Below are 26,454 nucleotides of genomic sequence, written 5' to 3' on the forward strand. Positions count from 1 at the left end.
GTGTATCCCACAGCTCCGCAAGCTGGAACGTGAGCCAAGAGGCCTGGACCGGCTAAGGGATTGAGAGACACTCCCAGAGATGCGCGGCTGCTCCTTTCCAGCCTCCCGGCTGTTACCCTTTTAAATGTCAGCGTTCGAGGCTGTAGAGGTAGCACGAGGCATCGAAACAGAACTGTCGGATTGGCCGCACGCCTCAGTTCTAGACGCACCTCTCCACCGAAAGACTGTTCTGACTGGCAGAGGAAGAAAGTAAACAGAGTTGAATCACCCTCCCCACTGGCCAATTGGAGGGGGTTTGGATTGTGACGTGATGGGATTCTGCGAAATTGTTACTGAGCGAGAGAATGCCGGAACGGTGCGCACCGGCAAGAGCAGGGGCTCAGAAGCCGTCAGTGGACTGGGGGAAAAGTGTCTCTTAGACCTGGCGCTTGGTCCGGCCCTTGCCACCCACGTCCGGGTGGTTGGGTGAATGTCCTAGGGCTTTGGCTGGACTGAAAAGGCGGCCGAGGGCGTGTACCTCTCTTGCAGTTTCCTCTCCCAGCGCCTCGGGGCGTTTTCGGTCGAATAAACTTGCGACGACCGCCACGTGTGGCATCTTTCCAGGGGAGCCGGCTCGGAGCAGACTGCGCGCCCGTCGGGCGGATTGCGCCCGGCTCTGGGCACCGGAGGCGGCGAGAGGCGGCAGCGCGGCGGAGCCCGGGGCCGTGGATGCTGCGTGCGGAGGCGCTGCCGGTTACGTAAAGATGAGGGGCTGAGGTCGCCTCGGCGCTCCTGCGAGTCGGAAGCGCCCCGCGCCCCCGCCCCCTTGGCCGCTGCGCCGCGCCGCGCCGCGCTCGTCGTCCGAGGCCAGGGCACGGCGAGCTGAACCTCCGCAGCCACCGCCAAGTTTGGCCGCGCCTCCGGGGCTGCTGTCGCCCGCACCATGTCCGCGGCCGCCTACATGGACTTCGTGGCTGCCCAGTGTCTGGTTTCCATTTCGAACCGCGCTGCGGTGCCGGAGCATGGGGGCGCTCCGGACGCCGAGCGGCTGCGACTACCTGAGCGCGAGGTGACCAAGGAGCATGGTGACCCGGGGGACACCTGGAAGGATTACTGCACGCTGGTCACCATCGCCAAGAGCTTGTTGGACCTGAACAAGTATCGACCTATCCAGACCCCCTCGGTGTGCAGCGACAGCCTGGAGAGTCCAGATGAGGATATGGGATCCGACAGCGACGTGACCACCGAATCTGGGTCGAGTCCTTCCCACAGCCCGGAGGAGAGACAGGATCCTGGCAGCGCGCCCAGCCCGCTCTCCCTCCTCCACCCTGGAGTGGCTGCGAAGGGGAAACACGCCTCCGAAAAGAGGCACAAGTGCCCCTACAGTGGCTGTGGGAAAGTCTATGGAAAATCCTCCCATCTCAAAGCCCATTACAGAGTGCATACAGGTTAGCGGCGTCTCCCTCTCCCACCCAACTCTCGGGTTAGTTAACCTTTGGCCGGGCAGCCTTCCTGGGCGTTAAAGGACACCACGCTCGGCCGAAAGGGTGCAAATACTTAGGATGAGATGCTGTTTAACTCTTTAAAATGATTGAACCGGTTAGAGACGGAAAGCTCACTCCTTAATCGTCCCCAGCCTCTAGAAGCCACGGAGAGCCTTAACCTGGCGGGCAGAGTGAGTGCCGAGTGCCAGCCGATGTGCGTGGCTTCATGGGGAGTGGTGCCGCCCCTCCCCTGTCCCGCCCCGCCCCCCCCAGGACTCCCGCACCCGGCGACTCTGGGGCCACCCCACTTGGACAGACGCTGGCGGGGGTTGGGGGGCACAGTCAAATGGCGTATCTTTTATTTTACTGTCTTGTGGGATTGCCGCGAAGTGGCCGAAACCTGGAGAAGCGGCGCACATTATATGGAACCTTTTAGGGATGACTAAGGGCTCGGTTAGCTGTATGCTTGCTACTTTTCAGGGCCTGCCAAGGTGGTTTTAAATTTGGCCAAGAGTCCCCAGAGAGGTTTAAAATAACACTGCTTCAGGCAGCAGAGAAGTTTGATCAAGTGATGGTTGGTTAACTTCACAACTAGTTAGCTTTTTTAATGAGATTTCAGAGTGGATTTTTTCCCACGTGATTTAGGTCGCACCCGCCACCCTGAATAGAGCAGTTAGTGAGGAGGTGTGGTTCTTGCCGGAGGTCAAGGCTGATGATAATGAACGTTGGGATGTTCTGGAGGCCCCGTGGAAGGGTCTCTCCCAGGGAGAGCCAAAGGCAGGGCTGATCAGATGCATGTGGCTGGTAAGACATCTGCAGTATAAAATGGGCTTTGGAGACTTATAGGAACCTTGGTCAGCCAATTCTGTTGGTTCTGTTTCACATATTCAGAAAAAGTTGGAAAGCATTCACACTTGACCATGCTGTCTCCTCATCTTTAATAAGGTTCCTTTACAGCTGCTGTTCTGATAAGGAAGCACAGTGCTTGGTCCTCTCATGAACTCCTTTCCCTCTGTCCTATAACACCATGTTTAAGAGGAGGTTGTTGGAGTTACTTGGAAAGTATTGTCGTTTTTTGGTGTAATTGTTGGTACTTTTAAGATGAGGCCCTGGGCCTGTGGTTTCAAAATGATCATTGGCTGGTTTGGTTTGGTTTTGCTTATTTAAAGAGAGGCCACGTAACTGCATCTCATATTTTATTTCCTTTGGAAAGTGCTTCTTGTGGAGGTGGCTGCTGGCACAGGAGTAAAGCTGAATTTCCTCCTCATGGTTAATGCAAAATCAGGTTCTCTTTGCGGTTGTCATCTAGGTTGCCGTAAAACAGCACATTTTAAAGTTTGTGTCTGTAAGGTTGATGTGCCTGGCTTGGGGGATGTGACCTTTAGCGAGGCTCCCAGGGTGAAGTAGGGGTATATTAACCAGAGGGTGTTACTCACCAACAGCTGTTGGGCGGGCCTGGCTGTGTCAGCCATGTTCCCAGAGTTCAGCTCACAGGGACACCCACTGCCACCTTGAGCAAAGGCACTTTCTCCTTCAGGGAGCTGCCCAGTTGTGCAGTTGGGGAGGCCTGCGGAGCTTCTCTGTTAGCTCCCTGAGTCTGTCCAACTCAGAAGAGCATTCTGGGCCGTTCTGCTGAGTGATTTTCTCAGGCATATAGAAATGGCTGCTAATGTGTGCGTGCACGCACGCTGCTCTTTAATTCTCCACGAGGCAAGTGAGCTCAGTTGTTTCAGGAGAACCTTTTACACAGTCTGTAGTGGAAAACGAAGTGAAGTGTTAATCCCATTTTATATGCTACAGTCAGTCTTTTGAAACTAGTGATGTGGTAATTGCAGGTGTCTTATTTATGTTTGGGGGCTCTGTAATGCTAGGACATGGTTGGACAAAAACCTCAGCCTCTGTAAAGACTGTCAGAAGTGTACTCCTGCTAGAGAAGGTGTGTGCAAGGGATACTCTAAATACGAGACTCGTAGGAGGTCTCATGCATTTGGAAGTTTCCCATTCAGCTTCCAGTTAGATTGTCTTTAGGGTGGGGTAGCATCTTGATTGAAAAAATTTTTTTAAATTTTTCTATTTTTTGCTGGTATTAAACCCAGAAGATGGTCAAGAGGTAGCAGTTGGAATGTCTGTATTTTGTGAAGACTTTTTAAGAACTAAAATTCCAGCCACACCCCCCCTGCACAATGTGGCCCAACCAGAATCCCTCCTGCTGCTTGCTCCTATCCTCCTAGAGTCTCATACCGATGCCACTTTTATAGAACCAGTGGGTTTATTTATATATTTATTTGTTTTGGCCACGCTGCATGGCATGCGGGATCTTACTTTCCTGACCAGGGATCGAAGCGCAGAGTCTTAACCGCTGGACCACCTGGGAAGTTCCAGAACCAGTGGCTTTAGAAGTTGAGACACTTAAAATTGTGTTTAGTTCAGTGCAGTTATTTCTAGAGTATCCTAAGAGAAAAGACCCCTTTGAGGTGGACTGAGGTGGGTTCTGATTTGTCCTTCTGTTTCCCAGTTGTGAGATGTTAACCTAGTTCAGAGTTTGTAAACTAGAGGTCTGCTGCGGAATTTGCTTTGCAAATTTGTTTGGCTTGACTAGCACAGGGTTTGTAAAGATTTAGTTACTAACATGGAAAAATCAGGATTTCCACACAAATCCAGATTTCTGGCTTCTCTGGAAAAATCGAATGAACTGGCAATACTGCGTCTGAATTCCTGCCCAGCAACAATTGGCTTGAACTGACGGTTCTTTATATGAGGCAGTTTCCCTTATTTTAATCATTTACATGGTCTCTGTTGGCATTTAAGTTTGCAGTCTCTTCTCTATTTGAGCCTCAGTTTCTTAATCCACAAGATAGGGTACCATCTCTGAACTTGGATTCTTGTGCAAAGATAATAGTTTGTGTGTACTGGGCAGAGCTTAAAATCAGGAAACATAGAAGAAACTTATTTTTAAGTAGTACAGTACTTTACATTTTCTAATACTGTGTTCAGTTTGTTTTTCTTCACCCTCTAGATCAGATATCTTCTCAGGTGATGTACCTCTAAAATTTAAGCAGTGGATCCATGGTTAATCTGAGAAAAAGTACAAGGAATATGAACTTTTCTGTCTCCAGACCTTTTGGACACTTCAGAGTGTATTTATTGTTTCTGATTAAGTATTAGACCCATTGGAGTACTTTTCCTGAAAACATACTGAGCTTATTATTTGAAAATGCAACCCACTTTAAGTTTATCTTGGCACACCCTACATCCACACGCCACCCCCCACCTCTGAGCACACACCCCAAATTGGCCTCCACAAACCCACACCCAAACCCACTGACTCCCCAGACCCTCTCCCACGTCCCCTCAGCCTCTCTAGGACCGCGAAAAGAAAAAAGAAAAAAGGATTATCCCAAGTTTCCTAACTTTGTGGTCACCCTGCGCATGCACACAGGCACACCCACACACACATAGACACATGGGGGTATCTTTTGGAGAGGTAAACAACTGCATCCAAATTCCAGCTCAAAAGTCATCAGAACCAGCTGATGTAGAGTCATGCTAGGTTGCCATCGCAGTGATAGAAACCTTAGGCCTTACTTCCATGCCAGGTACAATTTTACTATCTTTTTGGAGGGACTTAAATCAGCTGTCCCCAAATGGTGACAATGGGTTGAGCTTAAGGGCACTGCTTACAGGATTCTGCAAACCAGAAAGCCCTAAATCCCAATCAGCACACCCCAGTTTTGTGGGAAAAATTTTAAAACAATGTACTTTTTTAATAGGGCAGAAGGAAGTTCGTGAAAAACAAGGAAAGACAAGAACTGCAAAAGCAGCCAGCAGTGGCTGCTTCTGTTTCTCTTCATCCTGTTTGAACATTTCTCTGGGCTACCTAGAATATCTGGTGGAGGGGACCTGGGTAGCTCCCACCATGGAAGTTATCCTCCAAACAGGAAATAGATTTTCTGGCCCCTCTAGCAACGTCCATCACTGGCTAGCTCTAACTCAGGCAGATTTCCTTCCCTGAGACTAAAGTTTTAAAAGTTTGCTTATACAGGAGCCAGGCCTGCTCTGTGCCTCGTGAACTCTTCTTCCTTAATTGCTACAAAAAGCTTTGGAGTCAACTTTTTGGTTCGGGAGAGTCTAGTACCATCAGAGGTATGAGAAGGACCCACTTCCGTTACCCAGGAGGCAGGGGTTGAGGGACAGGGCAGGGTGTTGAAATGGCCTCTGGGCAGCCCATTAATTCGCCCCTGCCCAGTCTTTCCCACTTGCTCTTCTCTTCCTGAGTAGAAGGGAGGCCCTGTGCCTTGGTCCTGAAGGAAACCACCTCTCTGCCCCCTTCTTCTTTCCATAATGCTCCCCAAAGTGATGTAGAGTGGTATTTCATAGCCTGACATGCTTCATCCAAGATGTATTTACAATTAAGTCTGAGTGGGGCCTGCATAGATCATCGTTTTGCCACCTTTTCTTCCACTTTGTCTCCCCTAAGGAGATTAGCCATTTTTTCCCCTATAATTGTCCTCCCCGTGACATTTTAGTACCACAGACATACTGTAGAGCTGCTTATGTACTGTGCCCCTTTATAAGGCCACAAACCATTGTAATAGCTAAGACTTTTATAACCTGCCAAAGAGACAATCTTTGCCCTGTGGGGGCGATTTCACCCCCATCCCCATCCCCAGTGAGACTGTCTAGACCCAGGCTCACGTAACCTGTCGGGGAAAAAATGAGAGCAAAGGACTGCAAACAGGCTCTAGCTGTGGAGGATGATAGGAGTCTAAGAATTGCAAAGATGTCCTGCAGGGTTTGCTTCTGGGTTTCAGACAAGAGGCTAGAGGCTCCCTTGCTTCCAAGGAAAGATGGCCCACAGCTGCTTGAGCCCCAGCTCACTGCTGTAATCTCACCCTGGGGACTGAGGCCTGTGAGGGGGCCTAACAGCTCGTTATTCCTGGTCCTGGAGGTAGGAAGGACCAGTTGCTCCCTCCTCACTTCCCTCCCCCCCCACCCCATCCTTCATCATCCTGCACCTAGCTGCCCTAGCAAGACAAAGCGGGGTTGCCTTAGAAGAACTGCTGCTGCTGGCGGGATTACTGTCTCACAACAGAAAATACAAGTGGGGTAGAATTACAGAGTGAAACCATTGTTTCCCGTGATTTTCCTCTCAAATCTGTGAGTGGTGAGAAGAGAGAGGGGAGGAATGCAAGTGGAGCCTGGGTCAGGGAGGGAGGTACCAGAGTCCACAGCGTGCTGTTTTGACGGTAACACCCCATTACCTTCAGACGCAAAGATGTAACCTGAGGGAAATCAGTTCTTGAGACTCTGAACATAAGGGTCAGATATACATTCCTGGCTCAACTGTTGACGCTTATCCTAGGAACTAGTCATTCTGCAATGTCTGTGGGAAATTCCCCGATTTAACTTCCCAGGGAGAAACATCATGTGACATATTGGGAAAGTGGCTGACAATGGTCTTCCTTAAAAAGCTCATTGAGAAAAAAAGTGGGTGGGTGATTTCCCAGTATTCACTCGTTCAGGAGCCCCTAAAGCAACCTGACGTGGTGCCCTGGTTAGAGTCGGATTTCTTGACCATCATTTTGATTTCAGAATGCCTTATGATCGTGAGCATACTTGATTTAAAAAAAAAGAAAAGAAAAGCCAGCTTTGTCAATTTTGTTAGTCTTCCAAAAATTTTTTCCAGTTACTTTTTAAATATTCTTTCCTCCTCTTGTCTGTTCTCAGGCTTGGAGAAAGAGCTTGCAGCATTCCAGGCCTCTGCTGCTAGAATCCTCCCCCACCTCCGACCCTCCCACCTTTTCCTAATGTTTCTCCAGCAAGCCCCGCCCCCTCTGAAGAGCGTAAATTAGTGCCTAGTAATTGGTACAAAGGCAGTTTCTGTTTCTATGCAACACATGCAAAAAGGAGGGGCAAAGGAAGGAGAAAAGCCCACAGGCAGTTAAAAAGGGAAAGAAATGGGATCCTCTGCTGTGGTCTTTGAGCAGTCCTGTCTCTTGCTCTGCCCCACTTTTTGTTGGGAAGTTAGTCACAGGCCTAAGCCCAACTCAGAGCATTTGGTGTAAGCAGTTGTTAGTATCAAAAGAATAGAATTTGGATGTTGGAAGTGACCTTGAGAGGTCATCACATCCATCATTTTGTCTGTAAAAAAGTGAATGCTTTTTTTTTTTAACCCTCTCAGATAGATGAGGATTGTTCCATTGAAGCATTGGGGGTGCTCTGGAGGGTTTGGAAGCACACCACCAGGGTTCAAAGTCTGGCTCTCTGCCTTGGCAGGCACGTAACGTTGGGCAGAGCGTAGAAGCTACCAGAGCCTCAGTTTCCTCAGCAGCACAATGAGGACATGGGGTCCTGGGAAGTTGAAGTGCTCCAGGCCGGAGCTTAGCCAAATGGAGATCTTCCTTCACTGTGAATTCTTTGCAGTTCTTAGGTTTGGATTCCTTTCCCCCATGGTCTCCTGAGGATTTTTCAATCTGGTTAACATTTTTTTGTTTTGTTTTAACCTTGGTTTAAAGAGCTGCTTTGCATTAACCAAATTAACGGAGTGAAAGGGCAGAGGGGGAGTCAGTCGGGGGGTGGGGGGTGGGGGGGTGGGGGTGGGGGGGTGGGGGGGGTGGGGGAAGCTCTGCCCTTTTATTATGGGAGCGGCCAAGGCCATTGCTTGTGGGATTTCCTACTCCTGCCTTCCTGGAGCCCTCCCGAAACTTTAATACCTTTTTGGTGCTTTAAGGCCAGGAGTAGAGATTTGTCTTATCCCAGCCTCAAATGGTCCCCTCAGCAAATAATAGGACTAACGTTAGTTATTATTCATAGAGAATGCCTTTCCCACTAAGGGAGTGAGAGGCATCCATCTTTCATGCGTGGGATTTTCCAAGGCATCCTTTCTATTTGTGATTAAAGCCCATGTTTACAACGGTGCACCCGCAGGCTTCCCTTGTAATCTCAGTTTATCAGCCTTTCGAGTCTTGAGATGAGAATTGAACGTCTGGATCTGAAATCTAAAGGTTCTAGAGCTGCAAGAACCAGTAAGCTCACCATCTAAGCCCAGGACCACTGGGCATGTGAATTTTTTTTTTAACCAAAATTGAAAATGATCGCAAATTTGAACAGCAGAATGGAATTCGGCCCTGATTGAGCCCTTTTTTTGTTTTTTTTTTTGAAGTGAGGACTTTATTTAAATAGATTAAAATAAAGAGACGGGAGCTTAAGTCATACAAAACTAATGACAAGGATTTGAAAAGCAGGCAGCAGTATTTTGTATTAAACAAAGTGTGAACGTTTTTCCATGGCGAGTCTCCGTTGTTTTAGAAGTGCCTCCCAGAGGACCTGACTTGAACCGAAGTGGGGCAGTGAGGCAGGCAATAGACAAAAGCACAAAAATCCTGCCTGAGAATTATGGACATTTAATAACTGGAAGGAATCTTACAGATCCTCTTTCATCAGAGAGATGGAGATTTTTACCATCTCTCCCTTCCAGGGAGCCAGCTTTGATGAGACAGAGGCAGTCAGAAAAGCAGAGTAAGGCCTGTGAGAAGGAAACCAGGCCACCCTAAGGAACTTGAAGATGAGGGGTCTCCAGAGAGGTCTCTACCTTCAGCAGGGAGGCAGTAGGTAGAGCCAGTAGAACACCGGCTTAGGGGTCCCTCCGACCTGTGTTTGAATCCTGCCTCTGCCACTTTCTAATTATGAGAACTCTCTGAGCCTCAGTTTTCCCATCTGTAAAATGGAGTTCAGTAATTATATATTCATAGAGTTTTTATGAAACTTAATTCAGATGAGGTATTTAATGCATTTAGCACAGTGTCTCCATATACTAAGTATTACAATTAAAAATAATCTACATGTGTTGGCCAGAAGCCCTTGAGGTGCTTAGAATTTTTGTTTACAGTTCCACATTAATCCAGCAGCAGCTCATTCATTTAAATAATACTTGTTATCGAGTAACTGTTACATGCAAAGAGGTGTGCTAGATGTTGACAGCAGGTACTGTGAATGTTGTGGATAATAATAGTGTTGATAGTAATAATAATTATAAATTATTAATACTAGTAATAATGCTATTGATAGTGATGATAATGAAGCATCCAGCATGTATTACACTCCAAGTTCCAAGCCAAATGGTTTACACACATTGTTACATTTAAACTCCCAGAAGTCCTATGCGATAGGAAGGTACTCTTATTCTCATTTTATAGGAGGAATTGGAGTTAGTTAACTTAGTCCAAGGTTACTCTGAAGTTTTCCTACTATGTTTCTAGGTGCTTGGAGTTGCACCGTGAATGGTTGTTGACGAGGACTCCTTGGGTTTTTGCCAGTAGTAAGAGACCCTGTGTTTTGCATGGCTCTCTTGGATTTGGCCCCGAAGCCACCATTGTCTATACTCTTGGGTTCTAGCTCTGGCTTCTGGTTTGTTTTTATGAAGCTTGGTGAGGAATACCTTCAGAAATCATGGACCTGGCCAAACCTATCCTGTATTTTCCAGTAGCTATCCAGAACCTTCATCCTTCCAATTGAAAAAGATCCCAGTTGTGGGTCCACAGCTGTTTTAATCAAGCCTCTTGGTTGTAAGGAACAGAACCCAAACTTGGACTGGCTTAGTAAAAATGAGAACTTCATAGGTTGCCATTTCCACCGCCTTTGGGGTCACTCTAGTGTTAGGGATCTCTGGATACAGGTGGTCAGTGCCTTCCTCTCTCCCTGGCCCAGCCTTGCTCTCCTCTGCTTTGGCTTCATTCACCCGCAGGCTGTCTCTGAACGGTGGTAAGGTAGCTGCCAGCAGTTCGGACTTCCATCCTGCCAATTCAGCAAGCCCTGTGGAAAGACAGTTCCCCTTTTCTAGTGATTCCAGCAAAAGTCCCAGGCTTCAGGCTTCAGAACACAGAATTTTGTGCCTGTCCCTGAACTCAGTCACTGTGGCACAGCTGGGTCACATCCAACCTCTGGGCCTGGGGTGTGGGGTCGCCCGCCTGGAATTACGTAAACTCAGAGTGAGGAAGGAATGGTTTCCAAAAGGAAATTCAGGGTGTGCTGTTTATCACCCCAAAGAGGCAATAGGTGCCAGACAGGCGAAACCAGCAGCTGTTCATTCGATCCACCCATTTAGAACTACAGACAGGATATTCCCAAAGGCAGAGTTTGACAAAATGAGAGACAGATTAGTATGACAACAATTTCTCTCATTTTTCTCCCCTTTGAAGAGAAAGAGCTCTGAACTCTCTCTGGAGTTCAACCTATAAGATAGCTGTATACTAAATAGTCTTTGTAAAAGATAGATTATTTCAACACGTATTTCTTATCGTCAGGATCAGCCCCATAGGCCCTGCTCAGTGGATGTTCTAGAAGCCAGTACCCAAAACCTCACACGGAACATGTATAGCGGCAACAATGTGATCAGTGGCACCATTCACTTGGTCTTAATTCCAGTCGTCTATTTTAATGCCCAGAGAAATGAATTGTGTTTACGTGAACGTTTGTCACCCTGTGTGCTAATAGAGAGAGGCCTTGTCTTTACAAAGATGAGCTGTTTATATGGTGGTTCCCAATGGGATTCAGAAATCTATTCGGTGTACGTAATGCCCAACAAAAACACCGCAATAAATCGTAAGAGGCAAAAATTAGATCTTAAAAATAACTTAAAAAACATATAAAAATGACTTAAATCCCTATGCTGTCATAATTCTACAGTAGTTTTGTACCATTGCTGTTTTAATGAAAATAAGCAGAATGACAAGCAAACAGCTGCTTTCCCCCGTGGGTGTTGCAATTCATACCCATGGCCAGCCACAGGATGCTTGTCTGCTGAGCATTGCCCACCGAAGCGGGGGTTCCCAGTGTGAAACAGACACAGTCTGCACCTCTGACCTGAGTCATGTTTTCTCAGTGCCCTGCTTGCTCCCAAACTTCAAAGCGCTGTCCAGGAACGCCTGCCCCAGGAGGGCTGAGGGAGTCAGGCAGGGGCTGTTTGGTAAGAGCTGGACAGCTCAACCCTGCCGTTCTTCGTGGTCTTTGGTGACAAACACCAGACTGTATGAATTAGTGGCTCACTCCGTAAAAGCTGGAAAAATGATGTGTTGATGGCGCATGTGGCATGTGTGAGTAGGATCTGTGGTCATCGCAGCCTTACTCTCATGCCAGCAGTGTACAGAGGTTGAGCCCGGAGAGAAACAGCTGGAAACCTGATGCTGGAGCACCGTCACTAGTCACTCTGGGTCACTGCGAGTGCCGTGACCTGAGTGGCAGGTAGAGGAGGCATCCACTAACCAGACAACAGCCTCCTGTGTCTTCCTGGTTTGCTCATTGTCTTTTCTGAGCCAAAGAGAACTGAGTTCTCTTGAGCCCCCCTGCCCTCCCCACCATTTCTGCTGTTGGTGGACAAACTTTATCTTGGCAATTTGGGGTCTCTCAGTCTCTTTTGTGTTAAGTTTTATTCTCTTTTGGGTACATAGTCACAAAATCAGAGTTCTCTCTGTCTCTCCTTTTGCCTTTCTTTCTCCTGGGAGTGATCTACTTGGTGGGCAAGAGCCTCACCTCTTCTTCCGGCATCATGGAAGGGCTGTCCGTGTTGCGTGCCATCCTTTGACCTTGCTGGTCTCCCCGAGGGTGCCCTATACCAGTTTGGGTCCTGGTCCTCAGATGAAACATTAGGAGGGGTGGAAACTTAGGCAAACACTTGAGACCCTTTTCTCAGCGTGGCTACCCAGCTCCTCAGGTGCCCTGGTGTGTGTGGCGACTTCCCTAGAGAGGCTCAGACAGGCTCCAGGCATGCCGTGGGCCAGGCAGCAGTGGTCGGCCTCTGAGACTGCCCAAGACTGTTTCTAATAGGAGAGTCCAGAACGCTTGCACTTCTCAGACCTCTGTATCTGTTCCCTAAACACAGCTCCTCCAGTTTCTCTCCCTATAGCTCAGGTCTTGCTACAAGCTCTGGCAAATTAAGAGAATTTGAGGATTTCAGGGTCTGCTTTACATTTTTAAAGCTCTATTTTGAAACCTCAAGCTTAGCAGCAACTTACTTGTTTTAAACTGTCTCTTCCCTCCCCGAGGCAATGCATCTGGAAAGGAGGGCCTGGGAGTAAGAGGATTAGAAAAACACGGAAAAGGCTGTCTCTACATTTAGTTAAGGCCTGTGTTCTGCTTTCACCTCTAATCTTGTTCAGTGCTCAGAACTGAAGCTAGAATTTGAAAACTGGTTCTAAGGATGTCCTTGGGCGAGTCATTGGCTCTCTGAGTTGGCTTCATCGGAAACAGGATGGGTTTGAATTAAGGTGGTCATAAAAATAACCCAGAATGCAAAGATTCAAAGAATCTACGTTCTCAGCATAGCTTTGCCATCAAACTTACATATCCTGTTCAATGTTTAGTGCCTAGTAGGTTATTTATTTACTATTTCTCTTTTCCACAAAGAACTGGGCAGAGGCAGTACAGGCTGGGGTGGGAGGAAGAATGCAGTCATGGGCATTGGCTAATCTGGGCCTGGACCTAGCTGTGTGGACGTGGGTAGATCACCTTACGTCTCTGCCATTTCAGAGTTGCTGAGCTGGGGGCCAGGTAATGGAGACATCAAGGCATAATGATATATCTCTTGCTGGGTTGAGAACCTAAAGAGTCAAGACTCTATTGTCTGTTGTCTTCCTTTCTGAGGTCCTGGCACATGTGCCATCTCACAGATCAGTTGAGAATGTGGGAATGTGCAAGCAATATTCGGACAGGCTTGCTTCCAAATAGCTAGGCACCAGCTTCCGGTGAGGAAGTACTGCATGGCAGACGTTACGGACACCCACTTCCCAGTTCAGAACCTCAAGTATGGAGACAGGCTGCTTTCCACAGATAATCACAGGGACCAGGAAGTAAAATCTCACATCCAGACTCTATAATGAGTCCGTTGTATCAACAAATGAAATGTAAAAGGAAACCAAATCACAAGAGGGATTCAGAGAGAGAGGCCAGGAGCAAACCATAATGTGATGGGATGGCATTCAGGCAGGATTCTTCTGAAGCTATCAAGAATTTCTGTCTTTTTAGGACATCTACCTGTGTAGGTAGTAGCAACATTTCTGGCGAACAGGAGGCTTTTAATTTCTTGATTTTTGAGTTTGATATTAATTGGAATGATTTATGCAGGGAAATGTAGAATTGGCTGTACCCAGACGATGCAAGTGTATGGGTGCTTCTGCACTTGGGTGTGGAAATGAAGAACAGTAAAGCAAAGCTCACATTTTTGTACCTGCAGGTTAGCATTGCTTTCCCATGGGGAAGGAGGACCGATGATAATGGACAGTGGGGTGTCAATGGCTTCGGGTTGCGGCAACTGTGTGGGCTGGTGCTGCACCAGGAACACTGCGCTGGGCTCTGGGCTTTGTGTATCTGCGCCTCTTTCTCCCCCTGCTTCCTAAGGAGCCTGCTCCTTGGTGGGGCAGCCCTGCCATCGCTGCCTGTGTCACTTGGTATCTGAAGGGAGATTCCTGTCTCTTCTCAAGGGCCGTTTTCCTTTCACATATGGAAGAAGGAGAGGAGGAGGTGGGGGAGGAGTGAGAAAACACACGTAGCTTACTCTGAAAGTTTCTTACTTTCTAACAATTTGAGAAGGAAGCAGAAGGATTCTTTGCCTTTCTTTGGTCTTGGACACTGGAGTCTATTTCTCAATAGAGTGTAAACCACCCACCCCTCGAATGGAATCGGATCTTGATCAACCCATTGGTGGAAAAATTTGAACTCATATGCATCAAAACAGTTGTTACCTTTGTTTTGTGTAAGACTTTTCTGACTTCTCTTTATAAAAGAAATTTGTACTTGCTTAAAAAACTCAGAAAACATAGGGGGAAATTACAAAAAGAAGTAGAGGTTATCCCCTCACCTGTAGATAACTATTGTTCATATTTTGCATATATTCTTCCAGGATTTTTCCTCTCCTTAGAAGTTCACACACATACACAGCAGATCATGCACTGCTCTTTTCACTTAGCCATGTATTGCTAACATCTTCTGTATAGAATAATCTAGTACCTTTTTAACAGGCACATATTATTCCACTGCATGGAACACTAAAGTATTAAACCAGTTCTTTATTGTTAGACATTTAGGTTGTCACCAAGCTTTACCTTTTATAAACAATGTTGGTATCCTTGTATATTTTTGTTTTCCTCCCTAATTGTTACCACAAATAATTCCTGGACAAATGTATTGCCAGGTGGTCCTGGAACAATTCTGATTTCCACCCATGCCTATTTCCTCATGCCACCATCAATGATAGGTATATGAACATACTTTTTAACACTTTTACCAGCCTGATGTGTATTTCATTGGTGTCTTGATTGGCATGTTTTGATTACTTATGAGATTGACTATATTTTCATATATTTATTAATTGGATGTTAGTAGTTCTTATTTTATAGATTACTTGTTTGCATCCTTGCCCCATTTTATTAAGTTGGGCTATTCATTTTGATTTGCTAGTGCCCTTTCTGTACCACAGATTTTAACCTTTTGTCATAGGCTGCAATTTCCTTTATTTGTTCACTGTTTTGGTTCTTAAATTTTTTTTTTTTTTTTTTGCGCTACACGGGCCTCTCACTGTTGTGACGTCTCCCGTTGCGGAGCACAGGCTCCAGACGCGCAGGCTCAGCAGCCATGGCTCATGGGCCCAGCTGCTCCGCGGCACGTGGGGATACTCCCAGACCGGGGCACGAACCCGTGTCCCCTGCATCGGCAGGCGGACTTTCAACCACTGCGCCACCAGGGAAGCTCCCCTGGTTCTTAAATTTTTTTACTTATGTGTGTGTGTGTGTGTGTATATGTATCTTACCATGCAGAAGTTTAACATTTTTAAGTATTTTAAAACTATCCTTCAAATAGGGTACTGCCTTTGATTTCATGTTTAGGAAGTCTCTCCCTATTCCGGGATTCTAAAAATATTCACCTGTATTTTCTTTTACCTTTATGGTTTTATTTTTTACATTTACGTGTACAGTAAATGTAAATAATTCCATTTGGAATTTAAGTGTAAGGTATAAGGGTAGGGATCCAGATTTAATTTTTTTTTTTTTTACCAGATATCTATGCCATTTATTGAATTAAACATTCTTTTCTTCACTGATTTGAAATGCCCATCCCTGTAGTCTTGGGTTTATCTTCAGACTTGACTCTGCTCCACTGATTTGTCTTTTCCTATGCTGGTATCGCACTATCTTAATTTTTTCAGCTTTAATCATACATTTTAATAACTGGTATTGCAAGTGCTCATTTATTATTGTTCTATTCCAAAATTGTCTTGGCAAGTGGAGGGTATTTATTCTTCCCAATGAACTTTAAAATAATTTTGTCAAGTTCAAGAAAAAAGAATTTCTATGGTGTGTGTTAATTTCATAGATGAATTTGTACAGAATTGCCATATTCAGAACATTGGGTCTTGCCATCAATGGGACATGGGAAATGTCCCATTTATTCATTTCCTTTCATATCGTAGTTTTATGATTTTCTTCATGCAGGTCCTGAACTTTATTGGTGGGCTTATCCTGACTGACTATGCTTAGCATATAAGAAAACCATTGCTCTTTTGTATATTTACACCTATGAATGCATTTTTTTCTTCAATTATTTTATTGAAGTATAGGTGATTTACAGTGCTGTGCCAGTCTCTGCTCTGTATTTTTAACTTTTGTTATCTTAGACTTTCCAAATAGGAAGTTGTATCAGTTGCAAGTAATTCTTATTTTGCCTCCTCCTTCCCACAATTTACTTCTTAATTTGTTATCTAATTGCACTCACTAGCATTTCCTGAACAACGTTAAATAGCTACAGTGATTGGGGCAGGAGTCCATTCCTGCCTTGCCTGACTTCCGTGGGAATGCGGCCTTCATTTTACTGTTGACCCTGCTGGGGAAAGGTCTGAATCTATATTTTCTATCCTGTTAAGGAACTATTTTGTTTTCCTAAAAGCTTTTATTAGGGATGGATGTTGAATTTTATCAGATATTGTTCTGCATTTATGAAGGCAAGATATGAGTGTGGGTGGGGGTGAATTTAACCTATTAAATGACATGTAATATCATTATGATTTTCCAATATCAAATTATCCTTTTATCTCTGGAATCCTAGTTGCTTTTTTGTAATTAAGAAAAACACTATTTTTCCTCAAGAAACAGCCTTGATTTTGTACATCTGTGCGAAGCTATGATTATTAATTGACATTTTTAGAGTTCTATTTTGAAAAGGAGGCCCAATTCCCTTAGATTTGTTTTACTAGATTGGGTTACTTTTCCTCAAAGCAGTGGAAGCTTCAGAGTTGGTATTTTTAACCCTCTTAAACCCAATTAAGTTTAGCCCATTTTGGGCTCTTCTGTGGAGTTGTGGGAGGGGAAGAGAGAGGATCAGAGGGGGGAGGGGGAGGGTCGAGACCCTAGGCCAGGACTGCAATGGCTGTCCATCTGAGCTCTGGGGAGCTTGGACAGGGCTGGATATATCCAGTTAGCAATCCCCGTATTTGTCCTCATTCTCCCTCTATATGGAAAGCTCACCACTGTTCACTTCACGACTTTACCGAGAAGAATAAGCTTCACTTGACATCATCAACTAATCACCGGGTAGGGTGGAGGCTCCTTAAAAGCAATGAGCCATCAAGTTAGCGAGTGCATAGCCAGAAGGCCCCCCCTCCGCTTCTCTTGAACCCACTGGAGACCCAGGAGAGTTCTGGAGGCCTGACCTGTCTCTGCAAAGAAAGCCTTTTACACGTTTGATGCAGTGTTCAGTAGCCGTTTTGATCCAGTATGTTTTATACTCAGAGCTGAGTCTGTCAGTGAGAGGCGCTGAGCTTGTTGCTGAAGGGGAAGGGAAGTGGTATATAAATAATGAGAATGCACAGAAACTTGTGCTGTTACCAGCTCTGCTCCAGTAAAGCAGACTTTATTGTGTCACTGCCTCTGGGTGTGTTTTCCTGTGAAGGCCAGAAATAAAGCACGAGTACATGTCTGTCCTTTTTTATTTTTTTCCCCCAGGAGGATGGTAACTCTCTCATTAATACGAAAGACAAGTTTAAATATTCTTTAACTGATAGTTGCTTTACCATATGATTTGTTCTGTATAAAGAAGGTTAACCATTCTTTTGGGGGCCTTAGCCTTGAGCTGAAAGGAAGGGCCTGGGGCTTCCCTGGTGGCGCAGTGGGTGGGAGTCCGCCTGCCGATGCAGGGGACACGGGTTCATGCCCCGGTCCGGGAAGATCCCACATGCCGCGGAGCGGTTGGGCCCGTGAGCCATGGCCGCTGAGCCTGCGCGTCCGGAGCCTGTGCTCCGCAACGGGAGAGGCCACAGTGGTGAGAGGCCCGCGTACCGCAAAAACAAAAAACAACAAAAAAAAAACACGTATCTTTTTCTAGATACCTTAATATGTGTCTATCATTAACTAACATGTGGAAATGCATCCTATAGTATAGGTTGTATGCAAACTCTCCACTGGGTTAAAGAGGTGGTTGATTTCATAGGGCTGCAAATTGCAAATCCCCAAGAAGAATCCAGGTCCCCTGAACACACACTGCTTGGCTGGCACAGTGTTTCATCACGTGTCGAATTTGAATGCCTTTATGTGTGGAAAGCACTCCCCAGTTGGCCCCAGATTCCTCTACAATCCATGGTCTAATATACTTGGCATTTCACCCACTTTTCTTATGTGTCTGGCTCCTGAAGACATTTGGAATTACAGATTCTGGTGTACACTAGATAGAAATTCAGGCCTGCAGGTTGAGATCAGGGGTCAGCCAACTTTCTATAAAGGACCAGATAGTAAATATTCTAGGTTTTGTGGTCCGTACGATCTCTTATCACTACTCAACACTGCTGTCGTAGTGAAAAAGCAGCCATAGGTAATACATAAACAATGAGTATGATTGTGTTCCAGTGCAACTCTGTATGCGGACATGAAAACCTGAATTTCATATGACTTTCCCCTGCCACAAAATGTTACTGTTTGGTTTTTTTCAACCATTTGGTAAAAACTAAGTATAGGAATGGTGTTTATTCCAGCAGGTCAGATTTGACCTATGGTCCATAGTTTGCTAACCCCTGATTTAGATCATTGACCAAAAGCCCCTAATGCTTTTCCAAAGGATCTGAGAAAAATCAAAATGATTCTAGAGCTTTTAGACCAGCAACTCACTTCCAAGTAGATCTATTTTTAAACGCTTGGAAACTGTAAGCTTGAATTATACACGTTATATGAATCTAACAAAGGCTACTGTTGGCTCTTATTTGCTCTGGGCTCTGTGGGTGACCCTGTGTCTCTGAAGCACTCAGGGAAAAGGATGCTAGGTCAATGACAGCACCTGGATTAGAAGCAATGAGAACAATCACATGCCAACTGTGAGGGGCAGTGAAGAGTGTGTAGCCATAAGCTAGACCGAAAGGGAATCCGATGGGAATGGACCCTGATTACACTTGAAATCTTTTTAAATCATAAGCATATAAATGCTTAATAGATCTCCAGTACATGCAGCTGATTCAGGCTTCATGATGATTTCCCACTATCACTTCCATCTTGTTAAAACAAGGGGTGCCTTATTTCTTTTCCAGTCTTAGCACACAGTAGAGTGGTCTTCTGACCCATTTTTCCCACAATGGACACAGATCCGTTCAAATAAATTAATCTCCCCTCATGACTCGCTTGAAAGAAACATGTGCCGGTGAATAACTAAACCACATTACCACTCCTTCAAGGAAACAACCTCTGATGGGTGTCTGTCCTAACAAGTGTTGAGAAAACACAGAACTTTTCCTTGTCATTGTTTTCCTCCCCACCAAATCCTCAAGCAGTGGAGAGAGGGCTTCAGGAAAGGGACAACAGACAGGGGTTTTTGGTCTGTTGTTTTTTTTTTTTACAACTTATCACGCTATGAATTCTAACTATTCATTATATTTTTTAACATAACATGTTTAAAGAACACTTCTCCCATAGATTCTTCATTTGGGTTAGTGAGGACTTGGCTGCAGTCTGATTCAGAATAGCCCGGAAATATTCCTGTGGTCTGGGAACTTCTGAGCAGGATTTGGTCACCTGCGCGACCTGGAGTTTGAGCAGACTCAGCGCGCACACGCGCACAGAGCTGAGGCCTTTACTAAATGCTTGACAGCACAAGTAGCACGGAGGTCAGACGGGATGCTGTCCTTGCCCAGCGAAGCTTAACCTTGTTGGGTTATGATAACCTGCATTTTGCCTTTTGCTCAAAAGTTCTGCTGAACTGGGTAAAAATGCTTTTTAATCCAACAGAAGTTGCAGAAGTGTAGTTTTCAACTCCATGTCATTGGATTTTTCAGAGGCTTCAGTCTGAAGCTCCTTTTTTCCTCTCCCTCTCTTTTTGGCCCTCTGAGTATCCTCGTACAGCATCCACCTTGGGTAGGGCTCAGGGCTCACTGGCTTGCTATTGCCTTTTGCTGCTGTGGCTTTGCAGCTTAGAGCTCAGTGAGGAAATACTTATACTTAGACCTGTGTATAGTGAATCTGTTTATACAAATTTGTTTTGCCCACATCAGGTTTCCCATAAGAGCAGGTAGGTTGTACATGGCGTGATGGCTATATCTCTGCTTAGAGAACAGCAAGTAAAACCTTAGTCACGAAGGTGATAGAGGTATTTTGTTGTTATTATCTTTATTTTCACATCTCTGGCACAGGTTAGGAGAAGCTTAGGGAAAAGAATCATTTTTGGATGACTCAGATGCACCACGCTGGGCAGCTCCAGGCCCTTTGAGCCTCTCTCTGGGTCCCAGGAAGGTGGGAACAGGAGTGAGAAAAGATTCACTCCTCACACCTACCTAAGGAGTGTCTGGAGAGTTCTGTGGAAACCAGAGTCTGTGTCCTGAGTCTGTGAAGCAGCTGCTTTGGGCTGTGCTTGGAAAGGTGTGAGGAGTAGGTAGGCAGGTGCTCAGAGCTGGGGGGTGGTGACAGTCACTCACAAGAAGAGCAAGCAAGACTCTGATCTTAAGCAGCTCTCTCTGCCTTTCTGCTTGTGTGTGTCCTGCCCAACAAACATGGACACAGACTCTCCCCTGCCAATGCAGGGGTCAGGAGGCCCCCAGTGCTGGCCTGATCATGTCTGGAAGGCGGGCTTAGCTGCGTTTTAAGTGGGACGAGGAGACAATAGCGTGAATCTGAGGAGAGCAACCGTAATGGGAGGGATGTGGAAACTCTGACAAGTATTAAGCCTCATCTGTAAAATGGGCCACCTCCGTGGGGTGTCCTGTAAGAAGTCAGTGAGATAATGCGTGTGAAACCCTTAGTGCTGTGCCTGCGCTTATGTTATTATTTTAGAATTATGTGAGTTCTTCTTTTATGAGAAATATGGAAGAAACTGGGATTGTTTCAACTAGACCAGAAGAGATTAGAGAATGGCGTGATAGCAGTCTTCAGATAGTTAAGGGATTATTATGTGGCAGAGGGAAAAAACTAATTTTTAGTGTTAAGACAATATAACTTAAGATATGGCCTTCGCAGGAAGGCAGGTTTCACATCAATAAGAGTGTTTATTACAGGGATGCTCAGAAACAAGCAGGCTTCCTTGGCAGGTAAGGGGCTCTGCCACCGGAATTGCTCAGGCAGAGGTTGGGTGGCCAAACACTCAGGAGCTTAAGGGGAGATGCCTGCCTCTGGTGGGAGGTTGGTTGGATTAGATGCCCCAGTTCTCTTCCATCTGTACAATGCCAGGAAGTTTAGCAAAGGGCTAAGGTTTTTGACTCCTCGGAGAGAACTCGTGAAACCAGCAACCGTGTAGACAAAAACTGGAAAATATAGTTTCCAAGGCTCTTGGGGATCCATTGGGTACAAATAGCAAGCTCATTTACGTAGAGAAGATGACTCTCAGCAATTTCTTCATGGTATTACTTTGTTAGGGCTGCCATGACAAAGTACCACAGACTGGGTGGCTTAAACAATAGAAATTTATTTCTCACCGTTTTGGAGGCTGGGAGTCCAAGATTAAGATGTTGGCAGAGTCAATTTCTTCTGAGGCCCGTCTCCCTGGCTTGTAGCTGGCCGTCTTCTCCCAGCATCTTCACACAGCCTTTCCTCTGCAAGTCTGTGACCTAATCTCCTCTTCTTATAAAGACACCAGTCATTAGATTACATGACCTCATGTAACATTAATCACCTCTTTAAAGACCCTATCTCCAAATACAGCCACATTCTGAGGTACTGGGGGTTAGGACTTCAGCCTATGAATGGGGGGCACACAATTCAGCCCAGAACACAAAGGAGTTATTTCCTGAGTCATGGGGATGGTTGACCAGGACCAGCCTGGAGAATTTCGGTTACACGTTCTTTAACCTGTATCCCTGATTCTCTTCTTTTAGGTGAACGGCCCTTTCCCTGCACGTGGCCAGACTGCCTTAAAAAGTTCTCTCGCTCCGACGAGCTGACCCGCCACTACCGGACCCACACGGGGGAGAAGCAGTTCCGCTGTCCGCTGTGTGAGAAGCGCTTCATGAGGAGCGACCACCTGACCAAGCACGCCCGGCGGCACACGGAGTTCCACCCCAGCATGATCAAGCGATCCAAAAAGGCGCTGGCCAACCCTTTGTGAGGTGCTGCCCACCCGAGCCAGGGAGGGACGGACCCGGAAGGACGAACTACTCCCAGCGAACAGACAGACAGGTGGGAACCATGGCCCAGAAGAGGCGCGCTGCCAGCACAGGAAGTCGCTGTTCTTTGGTCACTAGTCTAATTTTCCTCTCCCTGCGTTGTTTTTAAAAAGCACATTGTAGCCTAAGATCAAAGTCAACACTTGGTCCCCCTTGCAGAGGCAACTCTGAACCGTCTCTGACTGTTGGAGGGAAGATAAATGCTTTTTTTTTTTTTTTCCTCTCCTTAATTTTCTTTTGGGGGTGGGTGGAGGGGTGGCAGGTGTGGGGAGGGGGTTAAAGCCAAGACTGGGGTAGAATTTTAAAGATTCAACACTGGTGTACATATGTCTGACTGGGTGAGTTGACTTGTAGCATCACGCAGTGATTCTGGGCCCTTTCTGCTTGCTGTCTCTCAGAATTGTTTTCTTACCTTTTAATGTAATGACGAGTGTGCTTCAGTTTCTTTAGCAAAACCACTCTCTTGAATCACGTTACCTTTTGAGATACGAAACGCCATAGCACAGCTGTCTTTATGCAAGCAAGAGCACATCTACTCCAGCATGATCTGTCATCTAAAGACTTGAAAACAAAAAAGTTACTTATAGCCAATGGGTAAGCAGTATGAATTTATACTAATCAAGACACACCTTTGAAAGGTTACTGTAAGTACAGAACTTTCAAACCTTGCTTTGTATGAATTGTACTTTTTGAACATAAGCTGCACTTTTATTTTCTAACGCAGAGGATGAATAAGTTAAATACATGCTTTAAGGATAGAAGCAGACATTCTGTTTGGAACCACGTTATAATCTGCTTATTTTACAGTATACACGTTTCCCTATGAAATCATGGCAGAGATGTGAGGGCAGAATATATACAACAGACGCTGAAGGAGAAGGAGGGTAGTATATATATTTTTTAATTTAAAAAAGAACAAACAATTTTAACTCTATTAACTTTTCCAAAATTTCCGGTCCTTTTAATTAACCTCTTCTTATTGTACCATAATGCCACGAAGGGCGAGGGCTTTGACTCTGTTGGGTTTTATTTGAATGGGTGCATAACAGTAACTAGCTCTGGAAACGTTTATTCTTTGGGGAAGAGGTTTGTCGGTTACCGTCCCATGTTCCTACAGAACCGCCACTAACAGGTGCAAGAGTTACGTAAAAGGAAAAGGGAGCTGAAATGTGAAAAGAAAAATAACATACCCCTATAAGTAGTGAGCGCTAAGGGAAGATACCACGATGATTTCAGAGGAGACTGCGCAAAATCATCCCTTTTGGAGAAGGAAGGCACATGGAACATATAGGAATGAAAACACAACACTGTATCTTTTACATCAGTAGCCTCACCACTATAAGATCTCGTATCCAGGGGTCTAAAATGGCCTCAACCACTATATGCATAATATGCCATTTACCTGAAAACTTAATTTTGGCCTTTACGTGGTCAGAAAAATGAACCGAGTTTTCATCATTGAGAAGAAACCTCAAATAGGGGAGTCAGCAGTGATCGTGGGGGAAATGTTTACATATTCTTCTTTTTCATCAGAAACAACGTTTTCTGACAATTTTATCTGATATTTAAAACAGGGAGTTATGGTGCACTCTAGTTTATACGTGTGCTATGAGATGTGTTGTGTAAACCTGGGGTGAATTCATCATTTCACCTGACACATGCTTGTTTCCCGTTCAGAACCAGTGTGGACTCCTGCAGCCGGCATGGGTCACAGCTGACTCCAACTTCCAATACAGTAACCATCACTAGCACGGTGTTTTTCTTTTGTTTGTTTAACCAGCGTAGTTGTATTAGTAGTTCTGTAAAGAGAACTGCTTTTAACATTAGGGACTGGGAGCAGTCCATGGGATAAAAAGGAAAGTGTTTTCTCACGGGAAAACATGTCAGGAAAAATAAAGAACACTTTCTACCTCTGTTTCAGATTTTTGAAACGCTTATTTTAAACCAAATTTTAATTTCTGTGTCCAAAATAAGTTTTAAGGACATCTGTTCTTCCATATGAAATAGGTTAGGCTGCCTATTTCTTACTGAACTCATGGAATGGTTCTGCTTGTGACCCTCTGCATGCTGCCTTTTAGTGAGTGAGGAGTTTGGCGTTGCCTAGCAACCCACTAACTTGTACAAACTCATCTTTCCCTCACAGAACGAAATGAAGGAAAACCAAGCAAAGTCAGTGAAAGACAATCTTTGTAGTTTCAGGAGTAAATCTACATGTGGCTTTTGTCCAGCACTTAGATGGTTGTAAATGCAGCAACTTGTTTTAAAAAAAAAAATGCACAATTTACTTCCCCAAAAAAGTTGCTACTTGCCTTTTCAAGTCGTTGAAGAACACACATTTGATATTCTCTTCTATGTTATAGTAACATAACGTATAAACTCAAGGCTTTTTATTCCTTGTGATAACTCCTGTTTTAAAATGTCACAAAACAGGAACCAGCATTCTAATTAGATTTACTCTATCAAGATATGGTTCAAATAGGACTACTAGAGTTCGTTGAACACTAAAACTATGAAACAATTACTTTTTATATTAAAAAGACCATGGATTTAACTTAAAAAAATCCAAATGGAGGATAGTAATTTTTGTTTACTTTTTTAACCAAACTGAATTTTTTGAAAGACTGTTGCAGGTGTTTCAAAAGAAAGAAAAATTGTTTTATCTAATACTGTAAGTAGCTGTCATATTCTGGAAAATTTAATAGTTTTAGAGTTAAGATAACTCCTCTCCTTGGTTAGGGAAGAAGAAAGCCCTTCACCACTGTGGAACGATGCCGTGGCTTTAAGGTGTAGCCCTACATCATGCTTCTTTTGAGAATTATATTTGGTATAGTTATAATTACAGAAACTGACTCGTTGTCAGTTTGCAGGTAGATTAAGCACAGTACTCATCACTCTGGATAGATTGAGATGTTCTTTCACAACAGATGAATGATCTATAACACTGTAAGATACTGATCTTTACAACTGTTTAATCAGTTTTATTTTTGTACAGTATTAGTGACCTAAGTTATTTTGCTGTCCCGTTTTTGTAAATCAAATGAAATTATAAAAGAGGATTCTGACAGTAGGTATTTTGTACATATGTATATATGTTGTCCAAATAAAAATAATAAATGATAAAGATTGAATTGTTCCAGCCATTATGTGTTGTAAAAGGGGCATGTTCTGTCACACTGGGGGTTACTTCTTTAACTTGTGATGAGTGCAAAGATGATTTACCCTAATAGGCCTTTCAACACGTGAGGTATTTGTGTAGACTTGTGTGTATTTACTATTCACAGACCTCTGAGGAAGTAGATGGAACGGAGGCCACGTGAAATCACTGTATTATACTGGAGGGGAATATTTATATTTCAGGTAAATCACTTAAAGAGGTTTATAAAGCTCATAACTGTTCTGGTGTGTGCCAGGAACTAGTCAGAGGATATTACTCAGATTGTTCTCTTGAGATATGGTATTGATAAGGACACACAAGTTGAAGTCTCAAAGGCAAAACAATAGACCCATTAAACCAAGTGAAGATGAACACCAAAGTGTGTGTGTGTGTGTGTGTGTGTGTGTGTGTGTGTGTGTAATTTAGTCTAGAGAATCTAAAACCTGTCATTGTAGTATAATCTAGTATAGATATATACTAGCTAGCTAGTGTTTGTTAAGGTTTTATTGTATGCTAGTCACAGGGCCGAGTGTTTAGGACTTTTTTCTCATTTTATCTTTTCAGCAGCTCTGTACAGCTGCTTACAGAAGATACCATTGTTATCCACATATTTCAGATGAGGAAATTACTAACTTGCTAAAAGATACATCTAGTAAGTGGTATACACCATATTTAAATCTGGATCTGCTGAATCCAACCCTCCATCTGTCTATGCCTGCAGCAGGTTATTTGCATTTGACTCATTTTATTGAGCAACTGTTAGTGTCACACATTGTTGTCACTGAGGACAGGAAGGTGACAAAAACGTACCAGCTCTCTGCATTCAAGGAGTTTATGTGTTAGTGGATGGAAACACATAAGCAAGTAAACAAATTACCCATGTGATTTTGGATGGTGATAAGAATTATGATGGAAATAGACTTGGGTGACTTGAGTGTTGGGGAAAGGCTACTTTAGAATGAGTCTCCCTGAGGGGACTTAAACATTTGAGCTGGGACCTGGGTGACACGGAGGAGCCAGGCCTACAGATGTAGAGGGAGTGAGGAGAGACAGTACGAGGAGTTCGGCAGGACGGTGATCAGGATTTTGGAGGAACTCAAGGGGTGGCTGGAGTATAAACAAGGAAGATGAGAGGGGATGGGAAGTAGGGGTGGTTGGCACGGGCCATATCACGGGGCCTGGTATTGCAGGTTACAATGTGATGTTTGATTTTGATTCTAAGGGCA

The 26,454-nt window shown here is 44.8% G+C and overlaps 1 protein-coding gene across 1 annotated transcript; it reads left to right on the forward strand.

The window, feature by feature from the left end:
- The first annotated feature begins 799 nt into the window (after positions 1-799).
- KLF9 (KLF transcription factor 9) lies at positions 800-25,195 on the forward strand. The gene is made up of 2 exons (XM_082656193.1): positions 800-1,427; positions 21,787-25,195. Exons 1-2 carry the CDS (start codon positions 923-925, stop codon positions 22,014-22,016), a joined length of 735 nt encoding a protein of 244 aa, XP_082512319.1. The 5' UTR covers positions 800-922; the 3' UTR covers positions 22,017-25,195.
- The last annotated feature ends 1,259 nt before the right edge of the window (positions 25,196-26,454 follow it).

Source organism: Grampus griseus, assembly GCF_964374135.1.
Source record: "Grampus griseus genome assembly, chromosome: 6".
NCBI lineage: Eukaryota > Metazoa > Chordata > Mammalia > Artiodactyla > Delphinidae > Grampus > Grampus griseus.

Bases quoted from the DNA above. Each gene is read 5' to 3' on its own strand.
- KLF9 (XM_082656193.1), top strand. From the start codon at position 923: ATGTCCGCGGCCGCCTACATGGACTTCGTGGCTGCCCAGTGTCTGGTT. The intron at 1,428-21,786 runs GTTAGCGGCGTC...CTCTTCTTTTAG, and splicing joins CCATTACAGAGTGCATACAG to GTGAACGGCCCTTTCCCTGC.